Genomic DNA, 25,639 nt, shown 5'->3' with positions numbered 1-25,639 from the left:
TGCCATCTGTCACAGCAGGCGCGGCTTGTGCCACAACGAATGGAGCAGAATTTATAGAAGAATGGCATTTTTAGTGAAATTTTGACATGGTTTGTTGCCCATACTTTCATAATTGTTCTAAATTAATTTTTAACTATGGTTTGAGCTCAAACGATATTTTTAAAAAGGGTCTCTTAGAATCTCAATGATTTAAACTAATTATCTTTAAACCCTTAAGTTGTGTTAGCTTCTTCAAAGGATTTTATTTAATCCTAGTTATCACTACGATGACGTGTGAGTGTTGTTTTGGTAATGTTAAAACAAACATTACACACTATAATCTCTAGTTTGAGTGTTTTTCTTGCTTCTCATTCTCTTCTTTTGTAAGCTTGTTGCTTTGGTGCCTTAGCTAGTTATTTGTACTTATTTGTGCATTTAATTGAAACTCTCTTGCACCTTGTTTTGATTATGGTGGAGTTACTTTTCATTGGTCTTAAGGACCTATGGTTTTTACCCTTGCATTAAAGGGTTTTCTACATTAATAAATTCTCATGTCTCTTGTTGAATTGTGTTCTATTTATTTTATGCCATATATCTGTTTAATTGCTCCTTTGAGATTCTAGCAAGTGATGGGACCTCATTTCCATTTCATATAAATCATGGGGTTGTGCTTTTCTCATCACTTCCCTTCCTTCATTTTTTCCAAGAGGGGTGTTCTATGCGTGAGAGATGAAAGTGAATCTCAACTCTCAATGCATACCGCAAACAGGAGTAGGAACAAGAACAGGTAGGTCCAAATTGGTTTTGAAGGGCAATGTGTGTGACATCCTAATTTTTAATTTAAGAATTTTGTAGAGGAATTGCATTTATTCAAGGTCATTTGAGGTTAATTAAATGTTTAAGCAATGGATGAAGATTCAAACTGGGCATAGGATCATGAATAAGGGTTGTTTGGGGTCCGAAATTAGTATTAAGCCAGATTGAGCTCAATATAATGGGTTTAAGTGAGGGTTTGTATTTATGTGTCATGTATCATGGCACATAATGCAAAAAGCTTAAACCTTGATATTAAAAAAAAATTAAGGCTTTAAGCTTTTCTACTAGAGTAAATTATCATTATTATTAGTTCATCTCTTTTCTATCATGGTAGAAGTTCCTTGTTGGCTTTCAAAATTATAAATTAAATTCTTTTAACTGTAGTAGACTTTCAAATTTAATTTTTTTTTCCTTTTCTATTATGGTTAGTTAGTCTTAAATATGGTCAATCCATTCTACCATGGAAAAGGTTAGTTGATGGTTTTAATCATAATTACCATGACAGAATAGGTTAAGTTGTGATTAAAATTTGGAGACTTTACAAAGTTGGAGTCTGATAATGATTCTAGACGATGTATAGTGAACAAATATTGTGTTGTTAATATATAAATCTTGTCATATTATATACAGACATTCTGTTGTTTATACACATGGAAAACTTATATATTATTCAACTAAATCACACAAATTATATATAATGAATGCACATTGTGTTGTTAATATATGAACATCATCATGTTATATGCAGATATTTTGCTATACATATACTTGAGAAACTTGTGCATTTTAAATGAGGGATAAATGAGTTTTTTCATGAAAAAACATATTTGCATCTAAAGCTTTTGGGCCTCTAAAATAGATTTAGAATACATTAAGATTTAGGTGCAAATTTCTTTGATTTGAGGGTCTTAGGTGCCATTTTCCCATTTCTTTTTGTGTTTGGCCAGGCATTATTTCACATAACTATGAAGATGGTGGTTTTTTATTATAATGAAATGGATAGTGTCATGATATTCAGTTGGAATCTAGGCTGCTTATCTGTTCTATCATCCAAGTTTGGCTTTAAGCTTCCTCTTGACAAGACTTTTTCGACTACAAGAACACAATTGGGTTTAATTCAACTGACGAACACTGCGTTTCATTGGTTTTATAGCCTTTTTTTTTTCCTTGGTGAACTCCTTGGCCTTATTTGGTACGTATACCTTAATTTATAGGGATTGAGATTAGTAATGGGAATGATAGTAAAAATGAGACTTTAAAATCATGTTTAATATGAGAAAATACTTATTTTTATTTTATTTTACAATTAAGTATAAATTATGAAAAGACTATAACACCCCTTAAACTTTTTTTTTTTATTTTGCTTGAGAGTTCTTGGCTTGGTTCATGTGGCTTTTTTTAATCTTGGCAGCTTTGTGGTTGAATAGTTTCAAGTGGATTCCAAGTTTCCTTCTGTCAATAATGAGTTATGTAGTGAACTATGTAGTTTTTAAAAAGATGTGCTCATTTGATAGGATGTCTAAACCCACATCCCAACTCGATCCGAATAGGGTTTCTAAGTTGTCAAGTGATTATATTGGTCATTGTTAGGCTCCTTTACTTTTTGAATTTCCTTTTGTTACTGTTTGTTTTGGGTTACTTTACCTTAGTTGGATTCTAGATTGCTTATACTCTGCTTTGTAACTGTTAAATTTGGTTATTAATATAATTTTTCCTGTTGTGACATGTAAATTAGCATGAAACTATTTGTATTAGCAAATAATTAAAACACAAGGCACGTACCAGTGGCAGAGCCAGGACAATACATGAGGAAGTGCAATCTATTTTTTAAAAAATTAAAAGCTCAAAAATAGTAATTTAAAATTAAAGTTACATATTTTATAATTATTCTCTACTTGAATTTTTTTTTTAACTTTGTGATAAGTATATAATAATTTTCTCGTCAATGTTAGTAAAAGTATTTCCGTAATTATAGCTGTACTAAACAATTATATCAATAGTTCCGCCCATGTTTCACCATCTTTGGAGGGGGAAAAAAAATAAAGGATTTTCTTAACTATTGTAACGACAATATATAAGATCACTGTTAACTTTGGAAAGAAATAAAAGCATTAGATAAATGGCTTTTGGATTAAATATTTTTGTTATGCATATCAATAATAAAAGTTTAAAATTGATTATGAATCATTATTGAATTAGTTAAAATGTATATTAAAAATTATTTAGATTCATAGGAGCTAGGTGCAAAATCTTAATAACTAGATGGGACAAAGCATCAAAATTTATATTCCTTTCATGTAATTTCCCCAAAAATGAGAGGTGGACGTGCATCGTTCTAATATAAGTGCATTCGCCACCGACACTTGCCTCTGCAGACGCTGGATGATGACAATATTGCATAAAAAAGACACGCAACAATAAAATTTGGTGTGAAGGATAAGTGTGTATCATTTGCCAGGGAAGGTTTTGAAAAAGTCTATATGATTGGGTGGAGGACTAGGGTTTGGTTTTCACGTGTATATTAAATTTTTAAGGAAAAATGGCAATATAATTACAGAATTATAAAGGTATTAATCATCATTGAAGATAGGGACAATGACACTTACGAATCTTGTCAAGGCATTAATGGCAGTTAATTGAAGTCCTTGAATTATTGCAATGTTATGGAATGATCATGATCTTTATTTATAGTTGAAAAAATAAATAATTATTATTAAAATAATCAATGAAATGTTACTCATAAATTTAAGTATAGTTAGTTGTGAATTTAAATAATATTACTTGTAAATAAATGAAAAGTTAATTGTAAATTGATAGACATTGTTATGAATTTAATGGTAGTTACTTGTAAATTTTAGGGAGGTCACTAGTGAATTTGTGCAAATTCAATTGTGAATGAATATATAATCTCATAAATTTATACATTACTTGTGATTCAAGAGTGACTTCATAAATTCATAAGTAACATTCCAAAAATTCACAAGTGACAATGTTTATATTCATAAAACTATATATTCATTCACAATTGACATTTCATATATTGATAAGTGATCTTCTTTAAATTCACAACTAACTTTTCTTAAATTCATGAGTGATATTCTATTAATTATTTTAACAAATAAAGACTATATATGGTCCTTCTATGATATTTCAATATTTCAAAGTCCTAAATTGTCATTAAAATCTTTATGAGGTTCTTAATTGTTATTTTTTCTTAAAGATATTGGATTATTGAAATATTATGAAAGTATCTTGGTTTTTATTTGTAATATAATTAAAAACACACATACACATTACAGTTAAACGAAGATTTCACCCTTTAATTATTTGCATTGGGGCATTTAGTCTTCTAAACTTTTTTTTTTTTTGCTATGCAATGTTCTTTTTTAACATTTAAAAACAATGTAATTTGCCCTTATAGTTAACAGATGTTAACTTCAACCATTTAGATGACCCAAAAAATTATGGAAAAGACCTTGAAAATTATAAGGAAATGCCCTATAAGAAAATTCACTATTACAAAAATGAAATTTAGTAATATATATTTTTTAACAATTAAAAATAAAAAGTCACTAAAATTAAAGCTGAAAGATCTTAGGCAGCATTTCTTATATCAAATATGCTACCGCTTATTAATTATTATTTTATTTATAATTTTAGTAAATAATAAGATGTGGCAGTTTTTACATGAAATGTTACAGTTTGTTGTTACCGAACAATCAAGTTGCTTTCAATAACAAAATGCCACCTAATTTATTTAAACAAATTAAATACATAATTTTAAATAATTCATGTAATGATGTTTAGTATTAGTATAATTATAAGAACTATAATATAAGAAATACAATGTTATTAATATCATAATTACTCATCTAAACATTACAAAAAGAAATATAATAATTTTTATTATCATTAATTTATTAATTTTATTATTAAAGTATATATATTATTAAATATTATTATTATCATAATAAAATAAATTTAAATTTATAAGTTGGAGGTGACATTTTCATCATTAAGAAATGCCACTTGGTGGAAATGCTATCCCTAGGCTACCTGAGAGCTTATAAATTTTAAAATTTCAAAACCTCAAAATTCTCGAGAATGGAAACGTCACCTTTAGGCTTTTAAATAAACCTACAAGGTTTTTAATTAAATATATATAATTTTATTAATTATTAATATTAAATCTAATCATAAATATTATTACTTGATTATAATAAATATAATAAATTTTAGTAATATTATTAGTTAATTATTTTCACCATGAATTACAATGTAATAAATAAGCTAATTTAAGTAAATTAAGTATATATAATTAAATTATTTAATTATTAATTATTACATTTCTAATATGGGTGCTAAATATTTAGATATTTGTTGCTCTATTCAAAACATGAATAACTAGTTTACTTGTTTTAGGATTATTTTGAACCTTTATATGGTTTAAGACTTGATTATTCCTCTCTTTTGATAATTAATAACATTTATGTGTTTATTTTATCACATGCCTAATGTTTTTAAGTGCTTAATCACCATTTAAATTATTTTGTTCACTTGAGTTGTGTTTGAGAAAGCTAATTTAGGTGTGGTATTTGGATAAAACAATGTTGGACTTAAAATTTATAAAAATAAATGAATAGTTTTATTGATAAAATATAGATATTTTATTAACTCTTTGTAATCACATTAAGATAAAGCTTAAAAGTTGTTTTCACTAATTGTTTCTAAGAGATTGTGAAGTTTTATTATTTATAAATATATTTGATTTTGATTTGAGAAAGCCAAGTAAATTATAATATTAAACTAATACATATTTTTATTAAAAATCTGTTTAAGAGGAATTAATTTAAGTTTTTTAAAATATAAAAGGGAGAAATAGTTCTATATTTTTTACCTCTTGAAATCAAAATTCCAACTAATTTACTTACTTTAAAATATTTTTTAATATAATTTTCATTACTTTTTTTTTGATAAAAAGACAATTATATTAAAGTAAAATAAAATAAAAGACATTTTGAAGACTTGTGCCGGTTGTCTCCCAACCAAACAAGTTGGAGAAGTCTGAGTAGATAATTAAAAAAACAAGAAAAAAGAAAGTAAATTCCAAATATCCTCTACAATGACAGATTCAGAGGGAGGAACGACCTTGAAGAGTTCCGGCCTTGTGCATGTAGTTTCGATCGGATATCTTGGAATCAAATGAGAGCATGAGAAATGATAGATCCAAGAAAGACTTCGTCTCAGGCAATCCAATCTAAAAGTAGACACCGAATGATCGTAGGATTCAGATCTAATCCATTTGATACATTGAAGGAAGCAACCCTTGAAGCTGATGTCAAAGAGAATAAAACTTCCATGGATCCCTTTACCTGATCTGCAGAAGAGTGCCTAGCCATCCTGATTCGCGGAGCTATGAGGAGCAGGCGAAGAGATCGTCTGTTGTGGGACAATAGGCACAGGTAAGGCTTCATTCTCATCGTAATTTTTACAGATTACTGTTGAGAAAAAAAAATACTATGTCTGATTTCTTTGATAGCTGCATGAGGATCTAGGAGTTTTCCTTTTTGGATAGAAAGATTTCTTAGTTCCCATATCTTATGAAGCATGAAAATCAGCTGAATAAGGATTTCATCATCTTTCCTTTCCAAAAGATTGTTGATAAAAACACTTAGACCTTGAAGAGGTTGGGAATAATCTCCTGATAGAGATGAAGATGTAATTGATAGAAAATCGAACCAAATTGCTCTAGAGAATGGACATGACAAGAAAAGATGATCCAAAGTTTCAATAGTGTCACAGCCAAAAGCACATAATTGAGAGGAGATTAGATGATGAGAATTGAGAACATCCTGTGATGGAATTGCCCTCTTTAAGATCTTCCATGTGAAAAGAAGAAAACTAGGGTTTATCTTTAATTTCCATAATTCCTTCCAATTAAAACCATATTGATTAAATCGTTGCCAACTGTATCCTTGTTCTTTTGGAAGAAAGAAGCATGGTAACCATCTGGACCTGGGGCACTGTATTTAGGAAGACTGAAAGCAGCTATTTTTATATCTGCATTACTTAGAGGTCGAAGCAAAAATTCATGATCAGACACAGAGAGTTCAGGGACTGTTATTGACTGAAGTTGATGGGAAATTTGCAAATGAGTTAACTGGAAATCTTGTGTGTAAATGTTGTTGAAATGGTTCCACACTAAATTCTGGATTTCTTCTTGATCTGATGTCCATGAATTATCCTGCTTTCTAATACTTTGAACAGAACTCTTAGATTTCCTTCTAGATACCATTGAGTGAAAGAATTTAGTGTTCCTTTCCCCTTCAACATTCCATCTAATTCTGAGCCTCTGCTTCCAATAACTATGATTGCAATCATAGAGGAATTCTAGTCTACGTTTCAAAACTAAATATTCGTTAATAAGAGAATCATCATTTGAGTGTGAAAGTCTGTTTGAGATAGCCAGAAGATCCTTTTCTAGTGATTTAATTTTGGAAGGTATGTGACCAACCGAATTCCTGCTCCAGTTAGTGAGAGTTGTGAGAGTACTGTTTAGCTTGGCCACCAAAGTAAAAGAGGGGGAGCCAATGAAAGAAGAGGACCAAGATTGACGAATAACATGTTGACAATCAGGAAAATTGTACCAGAAAGGTTCAAATCTTTTGAGGATGGCTTTCTTGAAAGGAGTTAAAGTTGAGGAAAAAATGATAGGAGAGTGACCAGATGAAGCAATAGGAAGAGTACGAGTGTGTGAAAAAGGGAATTGTTGTAGCCATTGTGTGTTACAAATTGCCATATCAATTTTTTCCCTAACATTGGAGATACCTCTTCTATTATTGGTCCATGTAAATTTAGGTCCAGATTGGGGAATGAGGGCAAGTTGATTGATGTTTAGGCATGATAGAAAATTAACTGCGCCACTTGTGGAAGGATTTTGGCTCAATTTATCTGAGGAATAAAGAACTTGATTGAAGTCATCGATTAAAAGCCAAGGTGGATTTTCTTTGCGAGAAATGGAAGTAATCCAAGACCAAAAAAATGGTCTTTGTGAAGTAAGAGGAAGACCATAAACAAAAGAGAGCAACATATCATTACTAGTCACAGGACAGAAAATATGACAATGGATGTAGAAAGGGGAGGAATCTAAGATTTGAACATCATAAGTTTTTTGCCAAGCTGCAATTGTTCCTCCACCTTTATTGCAAGCATCTAGTCCAAAAGAAAAGAAAAAACCTAGAGAGGAAAATACATTCCTAGCAGCTGTAAGACTGATTTTAGTCTCAGAAATAAATATGAAATCAGGTTTATGGGTCTTATTTAGCAACTGCAAGCGGTGAACTGCAGAGGTTTTCCTCAACCCTCTACAGTTCCAGCTAAGGATAATCATGGCTTCTTGGGAAGCTTCTTTGAGGCGCTTCCTTAGCCTTTTTTTCCTTATCCTCTTTGTCTTGGTCCTCATTTTTCTGTGAAGAAAACGCCTTAAGTTTCTTTTTGACAAAGTCAATTGTCCATGTTGTAAAAATTTTACTTTTGCGGCTAGCTGGATTCTTTAAATTTCCTGAGTGCTGGTGCAGATTTTTTGGACCTTTTGAAGTAGAGGTTTTTATCCGGGTTGACCTTGATTTTTTTAGCAAGCTAAGAGGCTTTGCTTTATTGACTTTCAGAGTAGAGAGGTCAACAAAAGGATTTGAGGGGATTTTAAAAGGCAGAATGGGATAAGAGAATTTAGCATGAGTTGGGGGTTCTGTATCAGGAGAGGAGTTGTGGTTATGAGTGATGAGATTAAAATCAAAAGGAGGTGGAGGGGAAGAAGATTCATGACCAGTTTCCTTTTGGGTGCTGCAAATTTTAGCTGGATGAGTGACTGCATTCAGAGAGCTTGAAATACTGATTTCAGTCAGAGGTTCACGAGTGGCTAACTGTGATGAGGCAGTGTTCCCAATGGACAGATGAAGGTTAGTTGAAGGGTGTTCAGCAGAAAGGTAGATGCACCAGCGAGGATTAGCTGATGGAGATGCTGAGGTGGAAGCAAAAAGCCCATTTTCAAATGTTGAGAAATAAAGACTGCTGCTACTTTTAAGTACAAGTTCAAGAGAAGATAAAGAGGAAGGGTAAAGGCTCCAGCTGTAGAAGTCACTGTTATAACTTTCAATACAACAACAACAACAACAACAACAACAACAATCCTTTATCCCACTAGGTGGGGTCGGCTACATGGATTGCAAGACGCCATTGTGCTCTATCATTTATCAAGCTTTTAGGAATATTATTAATTAAGAGATCGCGTTCAACAACTTCCAAGAGTGTTCTCTTAGGCCTTCCTCTACCTCTCTTAATCGGACTCAAAGTTATATGTTCCACTCTTCTCACTGGTGCCTCCCTTGGTCTTCTTTGTACATGCCCAAACCATCTCAACCGATTTTCTACCATTTTTTCCTCAATAGGTGCCACCCTCACTTTTTCGCGTACGTGCTCATTTCGAATTTTATCTTTACGTGTATGTCCACACATCCATCGTAACATTCTCATCTCTGCTACTCCAACTTTATGCTCTTGTTGTCCCGTTAGAGCCCAGCATTCACTACTATATAACATTGCTGGTCTGATAGCAGTGCGATAAAACTTTCCTTTAAGTTTATTAGGCACCTTACGGTCGCAAATAACTCCTTTAGCTTTTCTCCAATTAAACCACCCAGCTTGAATTCTATGTGAAATATTTCCACTGATTTCGCCATCATTTTGAATAATGGCTCCCAAATATCTAAACTTTTCCACTTGAGGTATAATTTGATCTCCCAATTTCACTTCCAAATTATTGTCAAATATTCCTTTACCAAATTTACAATATAAATATTCCGTCTTACTTTTACTCAGACGAAACCCTTTCAACTTCAATGTCCTCCTCCATAACTCAAGTTTGCAATTAACCTCTTCTCTTGTCTCTGCTATAAGAACTATATCATCCGCAAAGAGCATACATTTCGGGATTTCCTTTGAATATGTTCCGTCAAGACATTTAAAATCAAGTTGAACAAATAAGGACTCAAAGATGATCCCTGATGTAGTCCAATTATATAGGAAAATTCTTTGTTTGACCACTAGGCGTTCTTATACTAGTTTTTACCCCCTCATATATATCTTGTATGGCTTTAATATAAGCAATCCGTACTCCCTTTTTTTCCAACGCTTTCCAAAGCACTTCTCTTGGTATACGGTCATAAGCTTTTTCCAAATCAATAAAAACCATGTGTAGATCTTTATCTTTACAACGATACTTTTTCATTAATCCCCTTAATAGATAAATCGCCTCTGTAGTTGATCTACCTGGCATAAAACCAAATTGATTCTTAGAAATACTTGTCTCCAATCTCAACCTGTGCTCAATTACTTTCTCCCATAATTTCATTGTGTGGCTCATGAGTTTAATCCCTCTATAGTTAGTACAATTCTGAATATCTCCTTTATTTTTATAAATAGGAATTAATGTACTTCTCCTCCACTCATCAGGCATTTTCTTGGACTGTAAAATCACATTAAATAACTTAGTTAACCATCTCACTCCTTCTTCACCTAAACATTTCCACGCTTCGATAGATATACAATCAGGTCCGTTGGCTCTACCATTTGCCATTTTCTTAAGAGCTTCCTTTACCTCCTTATCACGTATTATTCGATAAAATGACAAATTTTGTTTTTCTTCACCAGTTACTAAATCCTCCAAGTTACTAGATAAATCCTCTCCATCATTGAAAAGTTTAGAAAAGTAAGTCTCCCATCTATTTTTAATTTCATCATCTGTAACTAAAATTCTTCCCTCTTCATCCTTAATACACCTTACCTGTTCTAGATCTCTTGATTTTCTTTCCCTACTCTTGGCAATCTTATAAATATTTTGCTCTCCTTCCTTCGTCTCAAGGTTCTTATAAAATTCTTCAAAAGCTTTAGATCGAGCTTCACCCACAGCTCTCTTAGTTTCCTTCTTAGCCATACGTACCTCTCCCAATTTTCTCATTGTTACACGAATGTATGGCTTTAAAACAGTTCTTCTTATACTTGATTTTGTCCTGTACACTATTATTCCACCACCAAGACTCCTTATCTCTCAGACCAGAACCTTTCGATTCTCCCAAAACTACTGTTATAACTTTCAATGAACAAACAAAAGCCATCAAGGGGCCAATTGAGGCTTTCACAGAGATCAATCCACCTTCGTATCAGTTGATAAGGAAGTTGTGGCTTAGATGGGACAGAGAACCATTTGAATTTATGAAGAATGGGATTGGAATCTGGGAGATCCACTTGCGCATTTTGGCTTCCCTCATCCAGCCGTTTCCCTAAAGCTCTAAAACAAGCTCTTAGGAAATTATCAACCTCAGAGTCAAGGCTATCCATTAGGGTTTCAACTCTTTTCCTTTTGCATGAAGATGAATGGCATCCTCTTGTTCTGGCAAAGTTACCTAAGAGGATGGCAGCTGGAAGTAGGCTAAAAATGTCAGATGGGATAGGAGACCCCGAGATGTGGGGGGACTGGGATTTTCTTCTTGAGCCAGAAAAAGCTGGGGATGGTTTAGAATGATTCGAGTTGGTTGGCTCCGAGATATTTAAGGGCTTGAAATGTGGTGAGGAAAATAAATCATTGGCTCGAGAAAAAGAGGGGGCAGGAGAGAAGATAGGTGGTAGGTCATTATGGTCAGGTATATGACAAGTAGAGTTGACCAAGACAAAGCAATCCATCAGATTGTTTACCAGGGTGTCCATGTCAGTGGTGGGTGGTGGAGGATTTGGAGCAAAAACAGGAGATGAAGTATTTCGGTTGGGAACTGGTTCGTGAGGACCATTCGCATAATTAATCCCGGAGGAGTTTGAATCAGAAGAGTCTGAGTCAAAGATATTAAAAACAAAAGCAGGTTGGACATTTCAAGTAGAATAATGTCTTCCGGTTTTGTTTCAAAAGTCCTATAGATGGAAGGTCCTTGTAAAAAAACTATCCTTGTGGTCCCACGTGTTCTGTTACGCCTTATCCAATTAAACCAAATATTTACAGATGGGCCATGGTCGAAAGAGCCCCTGATATGGCCTCCAAAAAGGTCATCTAATCTGTGGTGTACATAATTAAAACCAGACAGCACATCATCAACAGAGCGTGGACATTCTGGCATCGTGTGACCCAAAATTCTGCAGAAGCGACATTGGCGGAATATTCTCTCATAAATAACCTCAACCCATGCATCTTCACCATTGCTGAGTGGAATCCTGATTCTTCGTAAGAGAGGTAAGCGGGGATCTATCAAGACACGGACCCTCAAGAAGTTTAAAGAACTTGAGAACATGACTTGTCCATTCTCAAAGACAGTATCCAATAGCATCACCTAAAATGGCGGCATTCATACTTGTGTGATATTCCAGAGGAACATTCCAGAATTGAATCCAAATCGGAAAGCATAAAACCTGAAGTTCTCTGAGAAGTAGGTTTGGGGCCCATTGATCAATCAGAAGGAGAGAGTTATTGATAGACCAGGGACCATTTGAAGTAACAAAATCACGGTCTTCCAAATTGGAGAAACTGATCAGAAAAAAACAATCTATCTTGCCTTCAACAGTGAAATTTCCAATGATATTCCATGCTCGGTTAAGAGCTTTAGAAAGTCTTCTGACAGAGAAAGGGCTGGCATCTGGTACAATTGCAATAGCACAGTTGGTAAGAGAAAATCGAGCTTGACCAAGTCCACTAGGATTAAAAGAAAGGTTTGGTTGGAAAAGTTGATCCATGATATGATAGATATGTTGGTTCATAGGGCAGAATCTATTTGGAAGTTGAAAGATTATGAGAGCAACAGAAAGGAAAGAGAGTTTGTAAAGGAGGCTAGAAAACCAAATAGCAGGGATTAACGAAGGGCACATGGGTTAAGATTGGACAGGAGAGGATTAAATAGGAAAAGAAGGAAAAGGGTGTACACATAAAAAGAGTGAAGGAAGATTTCGATGCGACGTCCACAAGACTGTATGAGAATAATCATAGTGCTTGAGAAGTTACCCAATTATCTAGTGGAGGAGATCTCAGAAAAGATTAAGTGCGGCGGGAGTGATGGAGAAGTAAGGAAGGAACAGGCTATGTCTTAGGAAATGAAAACTAATTATTGAAAACAGAAGACAAACAATTGGGTAGATTCAACGGTAGCAAATGAAGAATAGCTAAAATAGGTTAAAGGTTGAAGACGGAAAGTAATTAAAAAGGATGCGCAGGTAGAAGGATAAAAAATAAAGCAAGAAAAAGGAAAAGAAGGATGGGAAATGAAGAGGCGCAATCAAGAGAGGACCAGAGAACGAAGAAGAAACTCTTCTCTGCTAGAGAGAAGGAAGAGAAATTTCTCTCACTACAGTGAGGAATCACAGGCACTCTGGATTTTTCAAACAATTTTCATTACTTTTACACAAACTTTGCATTCATTTTGCTCAACCTAAGATGACCCGTATGCTTGTGGTAACGCTTGACGGCGAACAACAACATAGGAAAAAAATCAAACCCTTTTTTTCAAAAAAAAAAAAAATCTCACAAGCCAGAACCAAAGGAAACTGGTGCGAATGCAAAGATTGGAGGAGGCAAAAGGGATTGGAGGGAGCGACAGAGGACGACTTGGGGTAGAGGAAGGGAATATATAAGGAAGAGAAGAGTCGTAGCAAGAAAGAAAGGCTTCGAAAAAGCTATAGCCTTGGTGATCGAAAGTGGTCAAGTGAATGGCGATGAGATGGACAAACTAGTTGGACTTGCCGGTGAGGCTGTGGACGATGGGTGGCAATAGGATCCACTCGGTGACGGGTGTAGAACATATGTGGGCCCTACATTTTTACAATGATGGTGGATGCCATGCAGATCATATGTGCGCCCTACATTTTTAAAATAATGGGCATTTGCTCTGACTTAATGGCAAGAAAGTTTAAGGGTTTGAATTGATTGGACCAAAATAGAGTATAGGACATTTAATGTTCCTGATAGTATATTTTAAAAACAAAAATGAACTTTAACCATTTATAAATCTTAACACAATTTACAAGATACACAAGTTTTTGAAGGAGTTATAAATTTTGAATCAAGATTTATAATTTTTCACATCATTTTAATTCACAACTCAACTAGTGTGAAAAACATATTCACACAAGTTTTTGAAGGAGTTATAACTTTTGAATCAAGACTTATAATTTTTCATGCCATTTTAATTCACAACTCAACTAGCGTGAAAAACATATTCACCTATAAACTTGTTAAATACAAGTTGATCTATTAATTTTTAAAACATGATTTATATATAATCATGGAGTAATATTTATAAATAGTTATATTTAAATTATTACATATTAATAAAATGTTATTAAAGAAAATATAATATTTTTAATTACTTATTTATATTTGTAGCATTGGTGATCCGATAATCCTCTAGTAGCTTATCAAAATGGTTGGCTTAAATGATATTTCTGTCTTTTACGTACCTAGGTAAAGAATAATATTAGTCTATTAAAATTTATTTGTAATTTAGGGAACTTAATTAGTACTAATAATTTTCTTGTAAGGTTCGTTAGTAGTCAAGGGTTCCTGTGGATCATCAATCCTTTGTTTAACTTGCTTGAAGTACGCATATTCAAATTGGTTGTAAGTTCATGGGATCCTTCCCCAGTGAGTTAACTTAATGGATGGGCTCAAGACAAATATGGAGTGGGTTTTTGAGTTCACACCTATTGGGCCAGAGGCATTTATTGGACCAAGAAGTATGAGTCCAATGGAAGTTAGTTAGGAATAAAGGCAAGAAGAGAAGTGGAGGACGTGAAGAATATTGTTGAGCATTCACTTGCTTTACTCTTCCTCTGTTATGTTTCTTCTTTCTCCTTCCCTCCTTTCTGCTGCAATTTCAGTTACTTTGGTGTCAGTGTTAGTTCATTATCATAGTTTGTTTTGATGATCTGAAACTTGTTGATGTACTAAGCTTATGGATTATTGAACATTAAAACGTGAATACCTCAGTTTTATCTCTTAATCTGTGTATTTCCATTGGTGATTGTTACAGTTTGCACCAGACATATTTGAATTTCTAGGTCATTACAGAAAATTAAACAAGTATTTGTATGACAAATCTAGAAACTACATTTCAAACCATAATATTATATATTGCGGTTTCATGAACCATTGATATACAAGCAAGCACGATGAGGATGCTAAAATGATTATCCAAATGGTAACAACATCAAGACAAGGGCAACGATTTGCCCCACAAGTCATTGGATTTTGAGTCTCATGATCAAACTTTATTAATTAACAGTGGCATATCAGCATAAACTTCTCTCGCTAGAACATTCTTGTTGATGTACATTTTTAAAGAGCCAATGGATTTATTAGTAAAAATGTAATGCGATCCTTTGTTGATTCTGCAGAGAAAGTGTAGGAATCAAAATCCTTGTAAATCACATCAACTGTACGATTGAGATTTGCCAATTTAGTGGGGTTAAGCAATTCCTCGTTTACATCCTTCCACGCACTTATCACTTGTTTGTTTAACTCATCAATGGCTTCTTCTCTCTTCACGCCATGCTGCTTCATGTAACACTCAATGGCAGAAGCAACATGCCCTCTCTTTTGCTCATGCTAACAAATACAAATTAAATTGATAACTAAGTTGAGTAATTAGTTAACATTAGATCACTTTTTTTCCTGTTAATGGAAGGTAATAAATTATAAAGACTCATTTTATTAAAAATAATCATGTGTCACTTTCTCATTTCACAAAGCCCTGTGTTTGTCAATCAAAGAATCTCAATCCATGAATAATATTTTATAGGACAAATTGGTAAGAAGGACCATGAGGCAAAGTTATTTTGAAAAAGGATCAAGGTCTTTGCAATGAATTAAGATTACGTGAATTATGGTTGTAGTCTTAATTCACTCTTGAATGACTGCTTTTTTTCTAAGCTAAGTAAATTTACCTCTTGGTCCTTCTTAGCTACTTTTCCTATTTTATATTGATGATACAACAAAAATGTACTTGAGTTAGAATGTCAAAGACCTTGAAATTGATTCACTTTATGTGAATTAAGGTTATAGTCTTTATTCACTTGAAGGACTTTAGACATTTTTTCCAGATAAATTTACCTCTTGGTCCTTCTTAACAATTTCCCCTATTTTATATTATGATCTTAAAAAAATGTTCTTGATTGAAAATATTATAGAAAAGAAGGTATAAATTAATGGTTTCCAAAACTTAATTTTGGTGCAATGTTTTTCTTCAATATTTTAAAATGGTGCAATGTTGCCTATACTATTAACAAATTAATGTTAAATTTGACTATTGGTTAACCAAAAAATTTAAAAAAATGATCAAGAAAATTTTTTCAGTCCTTTTGTATAATTTTTTGGCTTATTGTTTGTAATTTTTGGGTCTTCTTTTGTATTTTTTCATTCTTTTTTATAACAATTGGGATTTTTTTCAACTCTTTTCTGCAATTTTTTAGTTAATTAACAGTTCAAATTAATTTTTATCAACAGTAGGACTGAAATTGTATTGTTTTTAAAAGTTGAAGAGAAAAATTATACTAAAAGTAAATTTATGTTTAAGAAGTTTCTGAAATTATAGTTTAAAAATAAAATTAACCTTTAATTCTAAAATTGATTATTGTAATTAATTAGTACCTCGCTAGTCATGATGTCATCAACAAGCCTTCCAATAAGGTCTGAAGCGCTAATGACTTTAGGTCCTTAGCACGCCATTGAAAGACTTCCTCTGTAGCAATATTTCCCATCCCAATGAAAGACGTGGCAGCGAGCGTTCGGATCGCAGCAGTTACTAGAGCGTTGCTCATGTGCTCCTCCATCGTCGGTGTGTAATTGCTATTAAACCACTCGGCCTCAACCATATAGGCTTGCGCCAACCTTTTCATCTATCAACCAACAATGCCAATTATTAATATTTTTTGGTCCAGAATATAAGTATTTTTTTAGCTAATCTTAATTGAAAATATAAATAATTTAGCATTTGTAAAAAAAATCATTCTACTCATATACTTATTAATCTAAATTATTGTGTTAACTGTGAATTTATTACCTCACTTCTCACTCATCATAAATTAGAATTAAGAGTTAAAAAAGAAAACAATATATATTTTCATAAAAATAATAATTTTATTGGTGTGTGAATTATTGTTGAAAGCTGTTTATATTTTAAACCAAAGGGTGAGGAACTCATAAAATAATGCAAAGGAATATGAAGAGAATGAACATAATTTGTTATTAGAAAAAGAGAATGAACGTAATTTCTAGAGTAGTTTACTTCTTTTTTTTTTTTTTAATCACGCAACAATCTGTGATGGAAATAATAATAAAATATTGCAAATTGATTTTGGGGGTGGATTTCATATAAGGCAGATTGTTTTGTCGCAAATAAGGCATTGCAGAATTTCTGTGATATTTTTTCTTTGAAAATACTTTTATTCCATTTAAAATTTCATCATAAATTTTTTTGTTATTCTTAATGTCATCTAATGAAGTCTTCATATGTATCTAAACATGAGTAAAATTGTAATTTGGCTTTAAAATTATAGGCCCATGAGTATTTAAGATTCTAAACTTGTTTTTGGTTCATTTTCATCCCTACATTAATAGGGCCAAATTGTGATTTTACCCTGTAAACATTAGTAGGAAAATTAATCTACAAGTTTTTATAGCTTTTCTCAATTTTGAAGTAGGTTCTTGTATTTATTTTAATCAAGATTTTATAGTTTAATCCATTAGATATGTTAATCTTCGAAGGTTCAAAATATAAATGAATAATTAACTTTCTCAAATTAAAAACACTTTTAAAGTTTATATAAGTTTATTTAATATTTTTTGTAAGAAAAGAAAAAAATTTATTTAATAATATTTTTATAATTTTGTTAAATTTTTATGAAAATTCTGTATGTATAAAAATTATTTCCAAGACACCTATTATTATATAAATTTTGATTTATAAAAATTATGTAATTAATTAAAAGGTTATATAATATTTTAATAAAAATATAGAAGTTTTGAATGAATTTTATTTCTTAAAAAATTCAAGAATTTTAACATTCAGGGATTAATAAATTCAATAAATCAAAATTATAAGGGTTTAATTATAAAATAAATTATAGGAACCTCATTCAAAATTGAAAAAAAAAAACTACAAGGATTTGCAAATTAATTTTCTCAGCTTTGATTGTTCTTAATTTTTTTTGATAAAATTATTCTTACATATGGAAAGATCTCTACTCTACTGATATTTGATGAAAAAAATTTAGCCAAATGTTACCTTCTGCATCAGAAAATTAGTAGAGGCATGAAAGAAAAAAGTATCTTACTTCATCTTTGGCATACTTTACACAAAATGCTCTTCCTTCCTTGGTCATTTCTTGCCTGATGTCTTCATAAATATCTAAAAGTGCCTCATAAAAGAACTTCATGTATTCTGGCAGAAAATCAACGCACGTGATATCCCATCTGAAGTGGCATTTTCCAGAACTCTCTTAATTTGGACTTATTGGTAAACCAAATTCTCTACTTGAATTAAAAAAAAAAGGATTAAAGGAAATTTTTACCTTTAAACTATAGATGCTGAAGTATCTATGACTTTAAACTCATTTTTTACGCAATATTCCTCTCCAACTTTATAAAAACAGTGTAATTTAATTTTAACTATTAATTGACTAAAAAATTATAGAAAAGAACCTCAAAACTTAAAGAAAAGAAATTTTTTTATTCTTTTATGTAATTTTTTGGTCCTTGTCTGTAATATTTTAGTCAACTAATAATTAAAGTTAATATTTGTTAATGATAGAAGTTATATTGCATCATTTTCAAAAGTTAAAAAAAAATGTTACATTAAAATGAGTTTATGGTATCAAATATTCTAGATCTATAACATAGGGACAAATTTAATATTTAATAAAAAAAAGGCTTGGTTTTTCTCGACTATATTTTTTTCTCTACTACACTTCTATTGTAAATATGAACTGTTCAAATTAAATTTTAATAATATAAAATATTCTATACTTTTAAAAATAATAAATTTATATTATCAAATCTAATTTTACAGTCTAGATTTGCACAGCTTTTTCAGATGTTTGGTTATTGATTTGAAGTTGGCAAGTGATCAAACCTCTCGATCGCTGTGGTCAAGAGTTGCAACTCTTCAAGTGTACCATACACGTCATAAATATCATCAAGGACTGATATGAAGCAAATAACTTTGGTAGTTATTTTTCTTGCTAGAGAATAGTATGGCTCAAAATACACTCCCAGTATCCAATAGTAACATTCCACCAATCTATCACGTGCAAATGGAAGCTTTTTGGCAAAATCTAGTTCTTTCCACCATCTGTATATAATCAAATCTATAAGTAAGACTTTAGTATATAAAGAATCACTATTCCAATTGCTGTATATTAAAAGGCTAAAGAGTAATTTCTCTCTTAAACTGTATATCCAGGTAAGTTTGGGACTCTAAACTCTTAAATGGTAAATCTGCCCTAAAACTATAGATACAGGAGTATGACAATAAAGTCTTAAAACAAAATTTATAACAATTAAGTCTCTGTCAAAATTTTCTGAAAACTAAGTTATAAATATTAATTCAAATAGTTGCAAATAGAAATCCCAATTACAAATTGAGATTTATATTTAGAATTTAAATATCTTATTTTCAATTAAAACTTCTAAGTTTGCAACATTTGATGAATATATATTTACAATTAATTTTATAGAAAATTTTCTCAAGGACTTAACTGTCATAAATGCATTGTTTTTGGATTTTAATATCATCCTCCCTAATTATTATGGTTATCAGTTTAGGAAAACTTACTTGGAAACATTTCCAACTTCACATTGATGTAACTTTTGAAGCATGTTGAAATTCAACTTTGCAAAGGTGAGCAAGGTTTCATTGTGTGAAGACTCATGTTGATAAAAGGAAATATAATGCCGAGCCTCTAGTCTGGGGTAATTTTTACGAAGTGGGTGTTTGAAGCTATAGTTGACTTTTGTAGCAAGAGATGAATCCAAACGATCGGCCATTGATTCAAGATGAGTAGTAGTGAAAATAAGTGCCTCATCCAATATATCTTCTCCATGAACTCTAAGATGTGCAGCTTCATATAAGCTTAGCATTCCCTCAACATCAGTAGTTAGTTCTTCCATAAAATTGCCTTGCTCATCTTTGAACTTTTCAAACACAGCTATACATATGAAGAAAACAATCACTAAAAAGTCAAATAATATTTTTGTCATGTCACTTGTATCCATTTATTGCTTGTTTGTTTAAATACATATGTTAGGTAGTTGCAAAAGAGAAAACAAAACAGTTGCTTGAAGGAAAAAATGTTGTTGTGGACAGGAAATTTTCTGCTACAAGTTCATCACAATTGCAGAAAAAGTTTTTACCACAAAATTTGCAGTAAAATCACAAGTCATATATTTTTGGGCCAAATGTATAACTTTATATAAGGTTTTAGTTTAATCTTTTAATTTTGTAAATTATTTTTTTAATCCTCTAACCTGAACGTTGTTAGTTTCAATTTATTATTTTTTATTTCAGTCATTATCATTTAAAAAATTAAACTTATATGTTAACATTTAAAAATATTTTATTAATATTTAAAGGTTTAATGTAGAAATTTCTTATTGATGAAACTAACGGTGTTAGTATTAAAAGAATTGAAAAGGTACTATAAAATAAAATCTTGTATAAATTAAACGATTAGATTAAAGATGTACTTGAGCCTATATTTTTGTTAGGTCCCCACTTGTATCCATTATTTGCTGCTTATTTGTCTTAATATGCATGTCAAGTTGACTGTCAAGTTGCGCAGAGAGAAATTGACACACGGAGGTGGACTCCACTTTTACAAGACCTACATTATCTACGACAAAAACATAAAACTAGCAACACAATTTTGTGATTTTGAACCCATTCACTTTATAATTTTCTATTCTGACCCCATTGAGCCCAAGCTTAGACATATTTGGGTTCAACATTCTTTTATAGGTCTTTGAGATTTTTATTTAAGCCAAATAAACACAAAATTTTGGACCAATGCTCAACTTAAACAAATAATTTTTTATATATTGTGTAAAAACATAATTAAATTTTCCCTATTGGCTCAGGGTCCTAGATCCACCATTATTATTGTTCATGATTCTCTATGCACCACATGGCAAATATTATCATTAAGAAATACTTCTTCCAGTCCAAAATATAAGCACATTTTGACAATAACCCGCATACCAATAAAATCTCTATTATCATAAAAATATATGTTGTTTTCTTAATTTCAATTTATAATGAGTGAGAAGGTTATAAATTTACAGGCACAGTAATCAAGGTTAATAAATATAAAGGATGAAATGGAAAGTTTGTTTTACAAATGCTAAATTGCTTATATTTTTGACTAAAATTAACAGAAAAAATGCTTATATTTTGAATCAAAGGGAGTGAAAAACAAAAAACAAAACTTGTTCACAGTTTATTTTATCTTGCTTTGATTGTTTTTCCTGAGTCTGAGTAAAGAATCATATTGTCAGCAAAAATAAGACTCAGCCTTACCTACCCCTCTTTTCTCTTTAAAAGAGTGTGTTTCGCCAGATCCAAATCAGAAATAGATAGGGTGAATTAAAATACCAGGTGAAATGCGATATCCATGTTGCCTTAGCAGCCTAAACAAAAGTGCAAGAGCATTCAGGTCGTCTTTTTCTTCGAAGGTAGTTATTGTACCACTTTCAATGTAACTGTCATGAATCTGTTGCAACAGATCGTCAATCTCAAGTTCAAAATGGTAGTCCACACCTAGACGTTGGATTGCATCGATCAAATTCATTTTTTCTGCAGGCTTCTCAGTTGGAAACACAAGCATCTTCCTTACTTCTTCTTTGAGTATTTTAATCTGCTTCTCCATCTCCATTTCGTCAGTCCCTTCCTGCAAATTCAACTTTGTGAGATCACTCTTGATAACATTGCAAGTTATGGGTTAGGGTCACAGAATTTGAGAACATAATCAAATAAAAAAGACCTCTGAACTGTTCCATAAGCTTGTTGATGCAATTAAATATGATTACCTTTTTATACAGAAACAACTGCTAACCAAAAAAAAAAAAAAAGTATTGTGAATACCGAAGATTCTGAAGCATATTGAATGAAATGGTCCCCCCAAATGCTGGGGTGATAATTCCCGGAGCGACGAGAGCAAGGGGATGAAGTAACAAGAGGCGTAGCTACGAAAGACATTATGGACATGGATATGCCTCTCTGAGCTTAGTTTTGATGTGTAACCTAGTTTATATTTAGGAATTTCAATTATTTTTCTACTTGTAAGCAGTGGTGGAGCAGGGGTGCACATGCATCCCTCATTTTGGGGGAAATTACATAAAAGTGGTATAAGTTTTGATATTTTGCCCACTCTAGTCATAAGATCTTGCATCTCTTATGAATCTAGATCGTTTTTATTGTAGTTGATATACATAACAATATTTAATCTAAAAGACATATTTATGTATTAGTTTTATTTTTTAAAAGTTAACAATGAAATGATTTTACGTATTATTATTGCAATGGTTAAAAAATCCTTTATTATTTGCTCCAAAGTTCATGAAAAATGGGCTTCATTGTTAAAATAACAGTCTAGTACAGTTATATTTAAGGAAATACTTTAATAATATTAATGACAATAAAATTGTTATATAATCATTATTGAGCAAAAAATCAATTAGAGAATAATTATAAAATATGTAATTTTAATTTTAAATTATTATTTTTGAGTCTTAAACTTTAAAAAATATATATATTGCAGCCCCTAAACTAAGGTCCGGGCTCCACCATTGCTTGTAAATCAATACCTAGTTTCTTGCAGGTATAAGAAAGTGACTGTGTAGGGCAATGTTGATAGATAAATAAAGCTTGTCGGTGAGGAATTTTGCGTTATATAATGTATAATTTTATTATAATTTTGTGTCATAAGGGTAGATCATAATTTTATTTGCACTTATTTGTGCATCTAATTGAAACTCCCTTGTACCTTGTTTTGATTATAATGGAGTTACTTTTCGTCGATCTTAAAGACCTATGGTTTTTACCCTTATATTGAGAGGTTTTTCACGTTAATAATTTCTCATACCTCTTGTTGAATTGTGTTCTATTTATCTTATGTCATATATTTGTTTAATTGCTCCTTTGAGATTCTAGCAAGTGATAAGACCTTATTTCAACTGCATATAAACTATTGGGTTATGCTTTTATCATCACTTCCCTTTCTTCATTTTTGCCAAGGGGTATTCTATATATGCATGGGAGATGAAAGCGAATCTCAGCTCTGGATGCATACCTCAAATAGGAGTAGGTACAAGAGCAGGTGGGTCCGATTTGGTTTTGAAGGGTAGTGTGTGTAACATTCTAATTTTTAATTCAGGAACTTTATAGAGGAATTGCATTTAATCAAGGTTATTTGAGGTTAACTAAATTTTTAAGCAATGGATAAAGATTCATATTGGGCATAGGATCATGAATAAGGATTGTTAGGGGTCCAAAATTAGTATTGAACTAGATTGAGCCCAAGAATGAGGGGGTGCAATGTATTTTTTTGAAGTTAAAAACTCAAAAATAATAATTTAAAATTAAAGTTACATATTTTATAATTATTCTCTACTTAAATTTTTTTTTACTTTGTAATAAGTATATAATGATTTTATTGTCAATGTTAGTAAAAGTATTTCCGTAAGTAGAGTCGTACTAAACTATTATATCAATAGTGCCGCCCATTTTTCACAGTCTTCGGAGAAAAAAAATAAATAAAGGATTTTCTTAACTATTGCAATGGCAATATGTAAGATCATTGTTTACCTTAGGAAAAAAAATAAAACTATTAGATAAATATGTCTTTTGGATTAGATATTTTTGCTATGCATATCAATAATAAAAGTTTAAACTTGATTATGAGGCATTATTGAATTAGTTATACTGTATATTAAAAATTATTTAGATTTATAGGAGCTAGGTGCAAAATCTTAATAACTAGATGGGGCAAAACATCAAAATTTATATTACTTTCATGTAATTTCCCAAAAAATGAGAGATGGATGTGCACCGTTCAAATGAGAGGTGGATGTCTTTTGCTAGGATGCAGACATTAGATAAGACAATGTTGGATGAAAAGGACTAGGCACGAAGGATATGCACACTGAAAGTACACTTACTCCATAAAAGGAAGTTTTGAAGAAGTTTATTTGATTAGGTAAAGGACTGGGGTTTGGTTGTTACGTGTATATTAAAATTTTAAGGAAAAATGGCAATATAATTACAGAATTTACTCCTTTAGTCCTATTTATAGGGCAAAGAGAGAAGAAAAAATTTAATTCTATTTATAGGACACTTGTCAATTCTTAATGCTCCTCTTTACAATTTTTTCCCTTATTAAATGTTTTAAGTAAAAATATCAGTAATGAGATTTAAGAACATTTATTAGAGATAAAGGCAAAAACTTGTTAGCCACAAAAAAAGGTAAAAACTTGTTAAATTTTAAGGTAAAATTAATGAGATTTAAAGTTTTCCTTGGTTTCGAGAAAACATGTTGAAAGTTATTTATAAATAAGATCAAAGAGAGTATTAAGGTAATAATAACCATTGAAGCTAGGGAAAATGACAATTGCAAATCTTGTTAAGGCATTAATGACAATTGATTGAAGTCCTTGAATTATTGAAATGTCATCGAATGATCATGGTCCTTATTTATAATTAAAATATAAATAATTATTAGCAAAATAACCAATGAAATGTTTCCTCATTAATTTAAGTATAATTAGTTGTGAATTTAAATAATATTACTTGTAAATAAATGGAAAGCCAAATATATGAATTGATAGATATTTTTATGAATTTAAGGATAGTAATTTGTAAATTTTAATGACATCACTAGTGGATTTATGCAAATTAAGTTGTGAATGAATATAGAGAAAATTGGCACAGTGGCCGTAAAATATATAGGCCCCAAAAATTCTGGATAGAGTTTATAAAAATTTGAAGTGTGCCCTTCACAAATGTAGTTAGAATGTGATATTCCTTCTTTGTCCAAAAAAACTTCCCTCAACAAATATAAAATTTCCAAAACTATCTATCCAAAATATAGAAAAAAAAATATCCCATGTAACACCCTAAATTTAATTGGGATGTTACATCCCGCATAACAAGTACATGATTCAAAATTTTGTATTATATGCACCTAACAATTTAAAATAAAATATAAGATTTTTTTTATATAACAATTTAGAGAAAATTTTTAGAATTTCACATTGTTGCAAAATAATTGTTTATTATCTAGTTGAAGTTAGCTTGGCTTCTCATTTCTAGAAGTAGAAGATTAGGTTGAAATCTATTATCTATTATCAGATTTTCACCACCTTCCCATCTTTTGGTAGCATTAAATTTTTTTGTGAATTGTGTTTTATATGTTTTGGGCAAATAATTATATGTTTTTTGTGTACTTACTAATCTGTAATCCTACATCATTGATATACGGTTGCATACCAATGATAAACAAATTAGTAAATTTTTACTAATATGGCTTATATATCATTGATATATAATAGCATATCATTGATATACTATCACATATCAATATAATCAGACAATCAAACATAAACTTATTTATCATTGATATACAGCTATAAATCAATGATGTAGTATTGCATATTAATAAAATGAAAAATACATAATTATTTTTCCAAAACAAATCAAATATAGTCCACAAAAAATTTTATATTCTTATCTTATCACAAAGAATCAAATACCTAAACTAATAAAAT

The 25,639-nt window shown here is 31.1% G+C and overlaps 1 protein-coding gene and 1 long non-coding RNA gene across 2 annotated transcripts; one reads left to right on the top strand and one right to left on the bottom strand.

Annotated features, from left to right (window-relative positions):
• Positions 1-5,904: 5,904 nt before the first annotated feature.
• LOC129317728 (uncharacterized) lies at positions 5,905-14,825 on the top strand. Its single transcript, XR_008595033.1, has 2 exons — positions 5,905-6,257; positions 14,365-14,825. It is a non-coding gene; the product is annotated as an uncharacterized LOC129317728 (long non-coding RNA).
• Positions 14,826-14,941: 116 nt separating this feature from the next.
• On the bottom strand, positions 14,942-22,105 carry LOC129317727 (probable terpene synthase 2). The gene is given in 8 exon segments (XM_054962096.1): positions 14,942-15,430; positions 16,472-16,539; positions 16,542-16,719; positions 18,157-18,295; positions 18,954-19,172; positions 19,656-20,028; positions 21,471-21,765; positions 21,960-22,105. Coding segments are annotated over 8 exon segments (1,665 nt in total). The 5' UTR covers positions 22,083-22,105; the 3' UTR covers positions 14,942-15,160.
• Between the last annotated feature and the right edge of the window lie 3,534 nt (positions 22,106-25,639).

Source organism: Prosopis cineraria, unplaced genomic scaffold (genome assembly GCF_029017545.1).
Source record: "Prosopis cineraria cultivar Desert tree isolate PC_DT_omini unplaced genomic scaffold, ASM2901754v1 PC8, whole genome shotgun sequence".
Lineage (NCBI taxonomy): Eukaryota > Viridiplantae > Streptophyta > Magnoliopsida > Fabales > Fabaceae > Prosopis > Prosopis cineraria.
The sequence above is the reverse complement of the archived record's forward strand: the minus strand, read 5'-3'. Positions and strand labels throughout refer to the sequence as shown.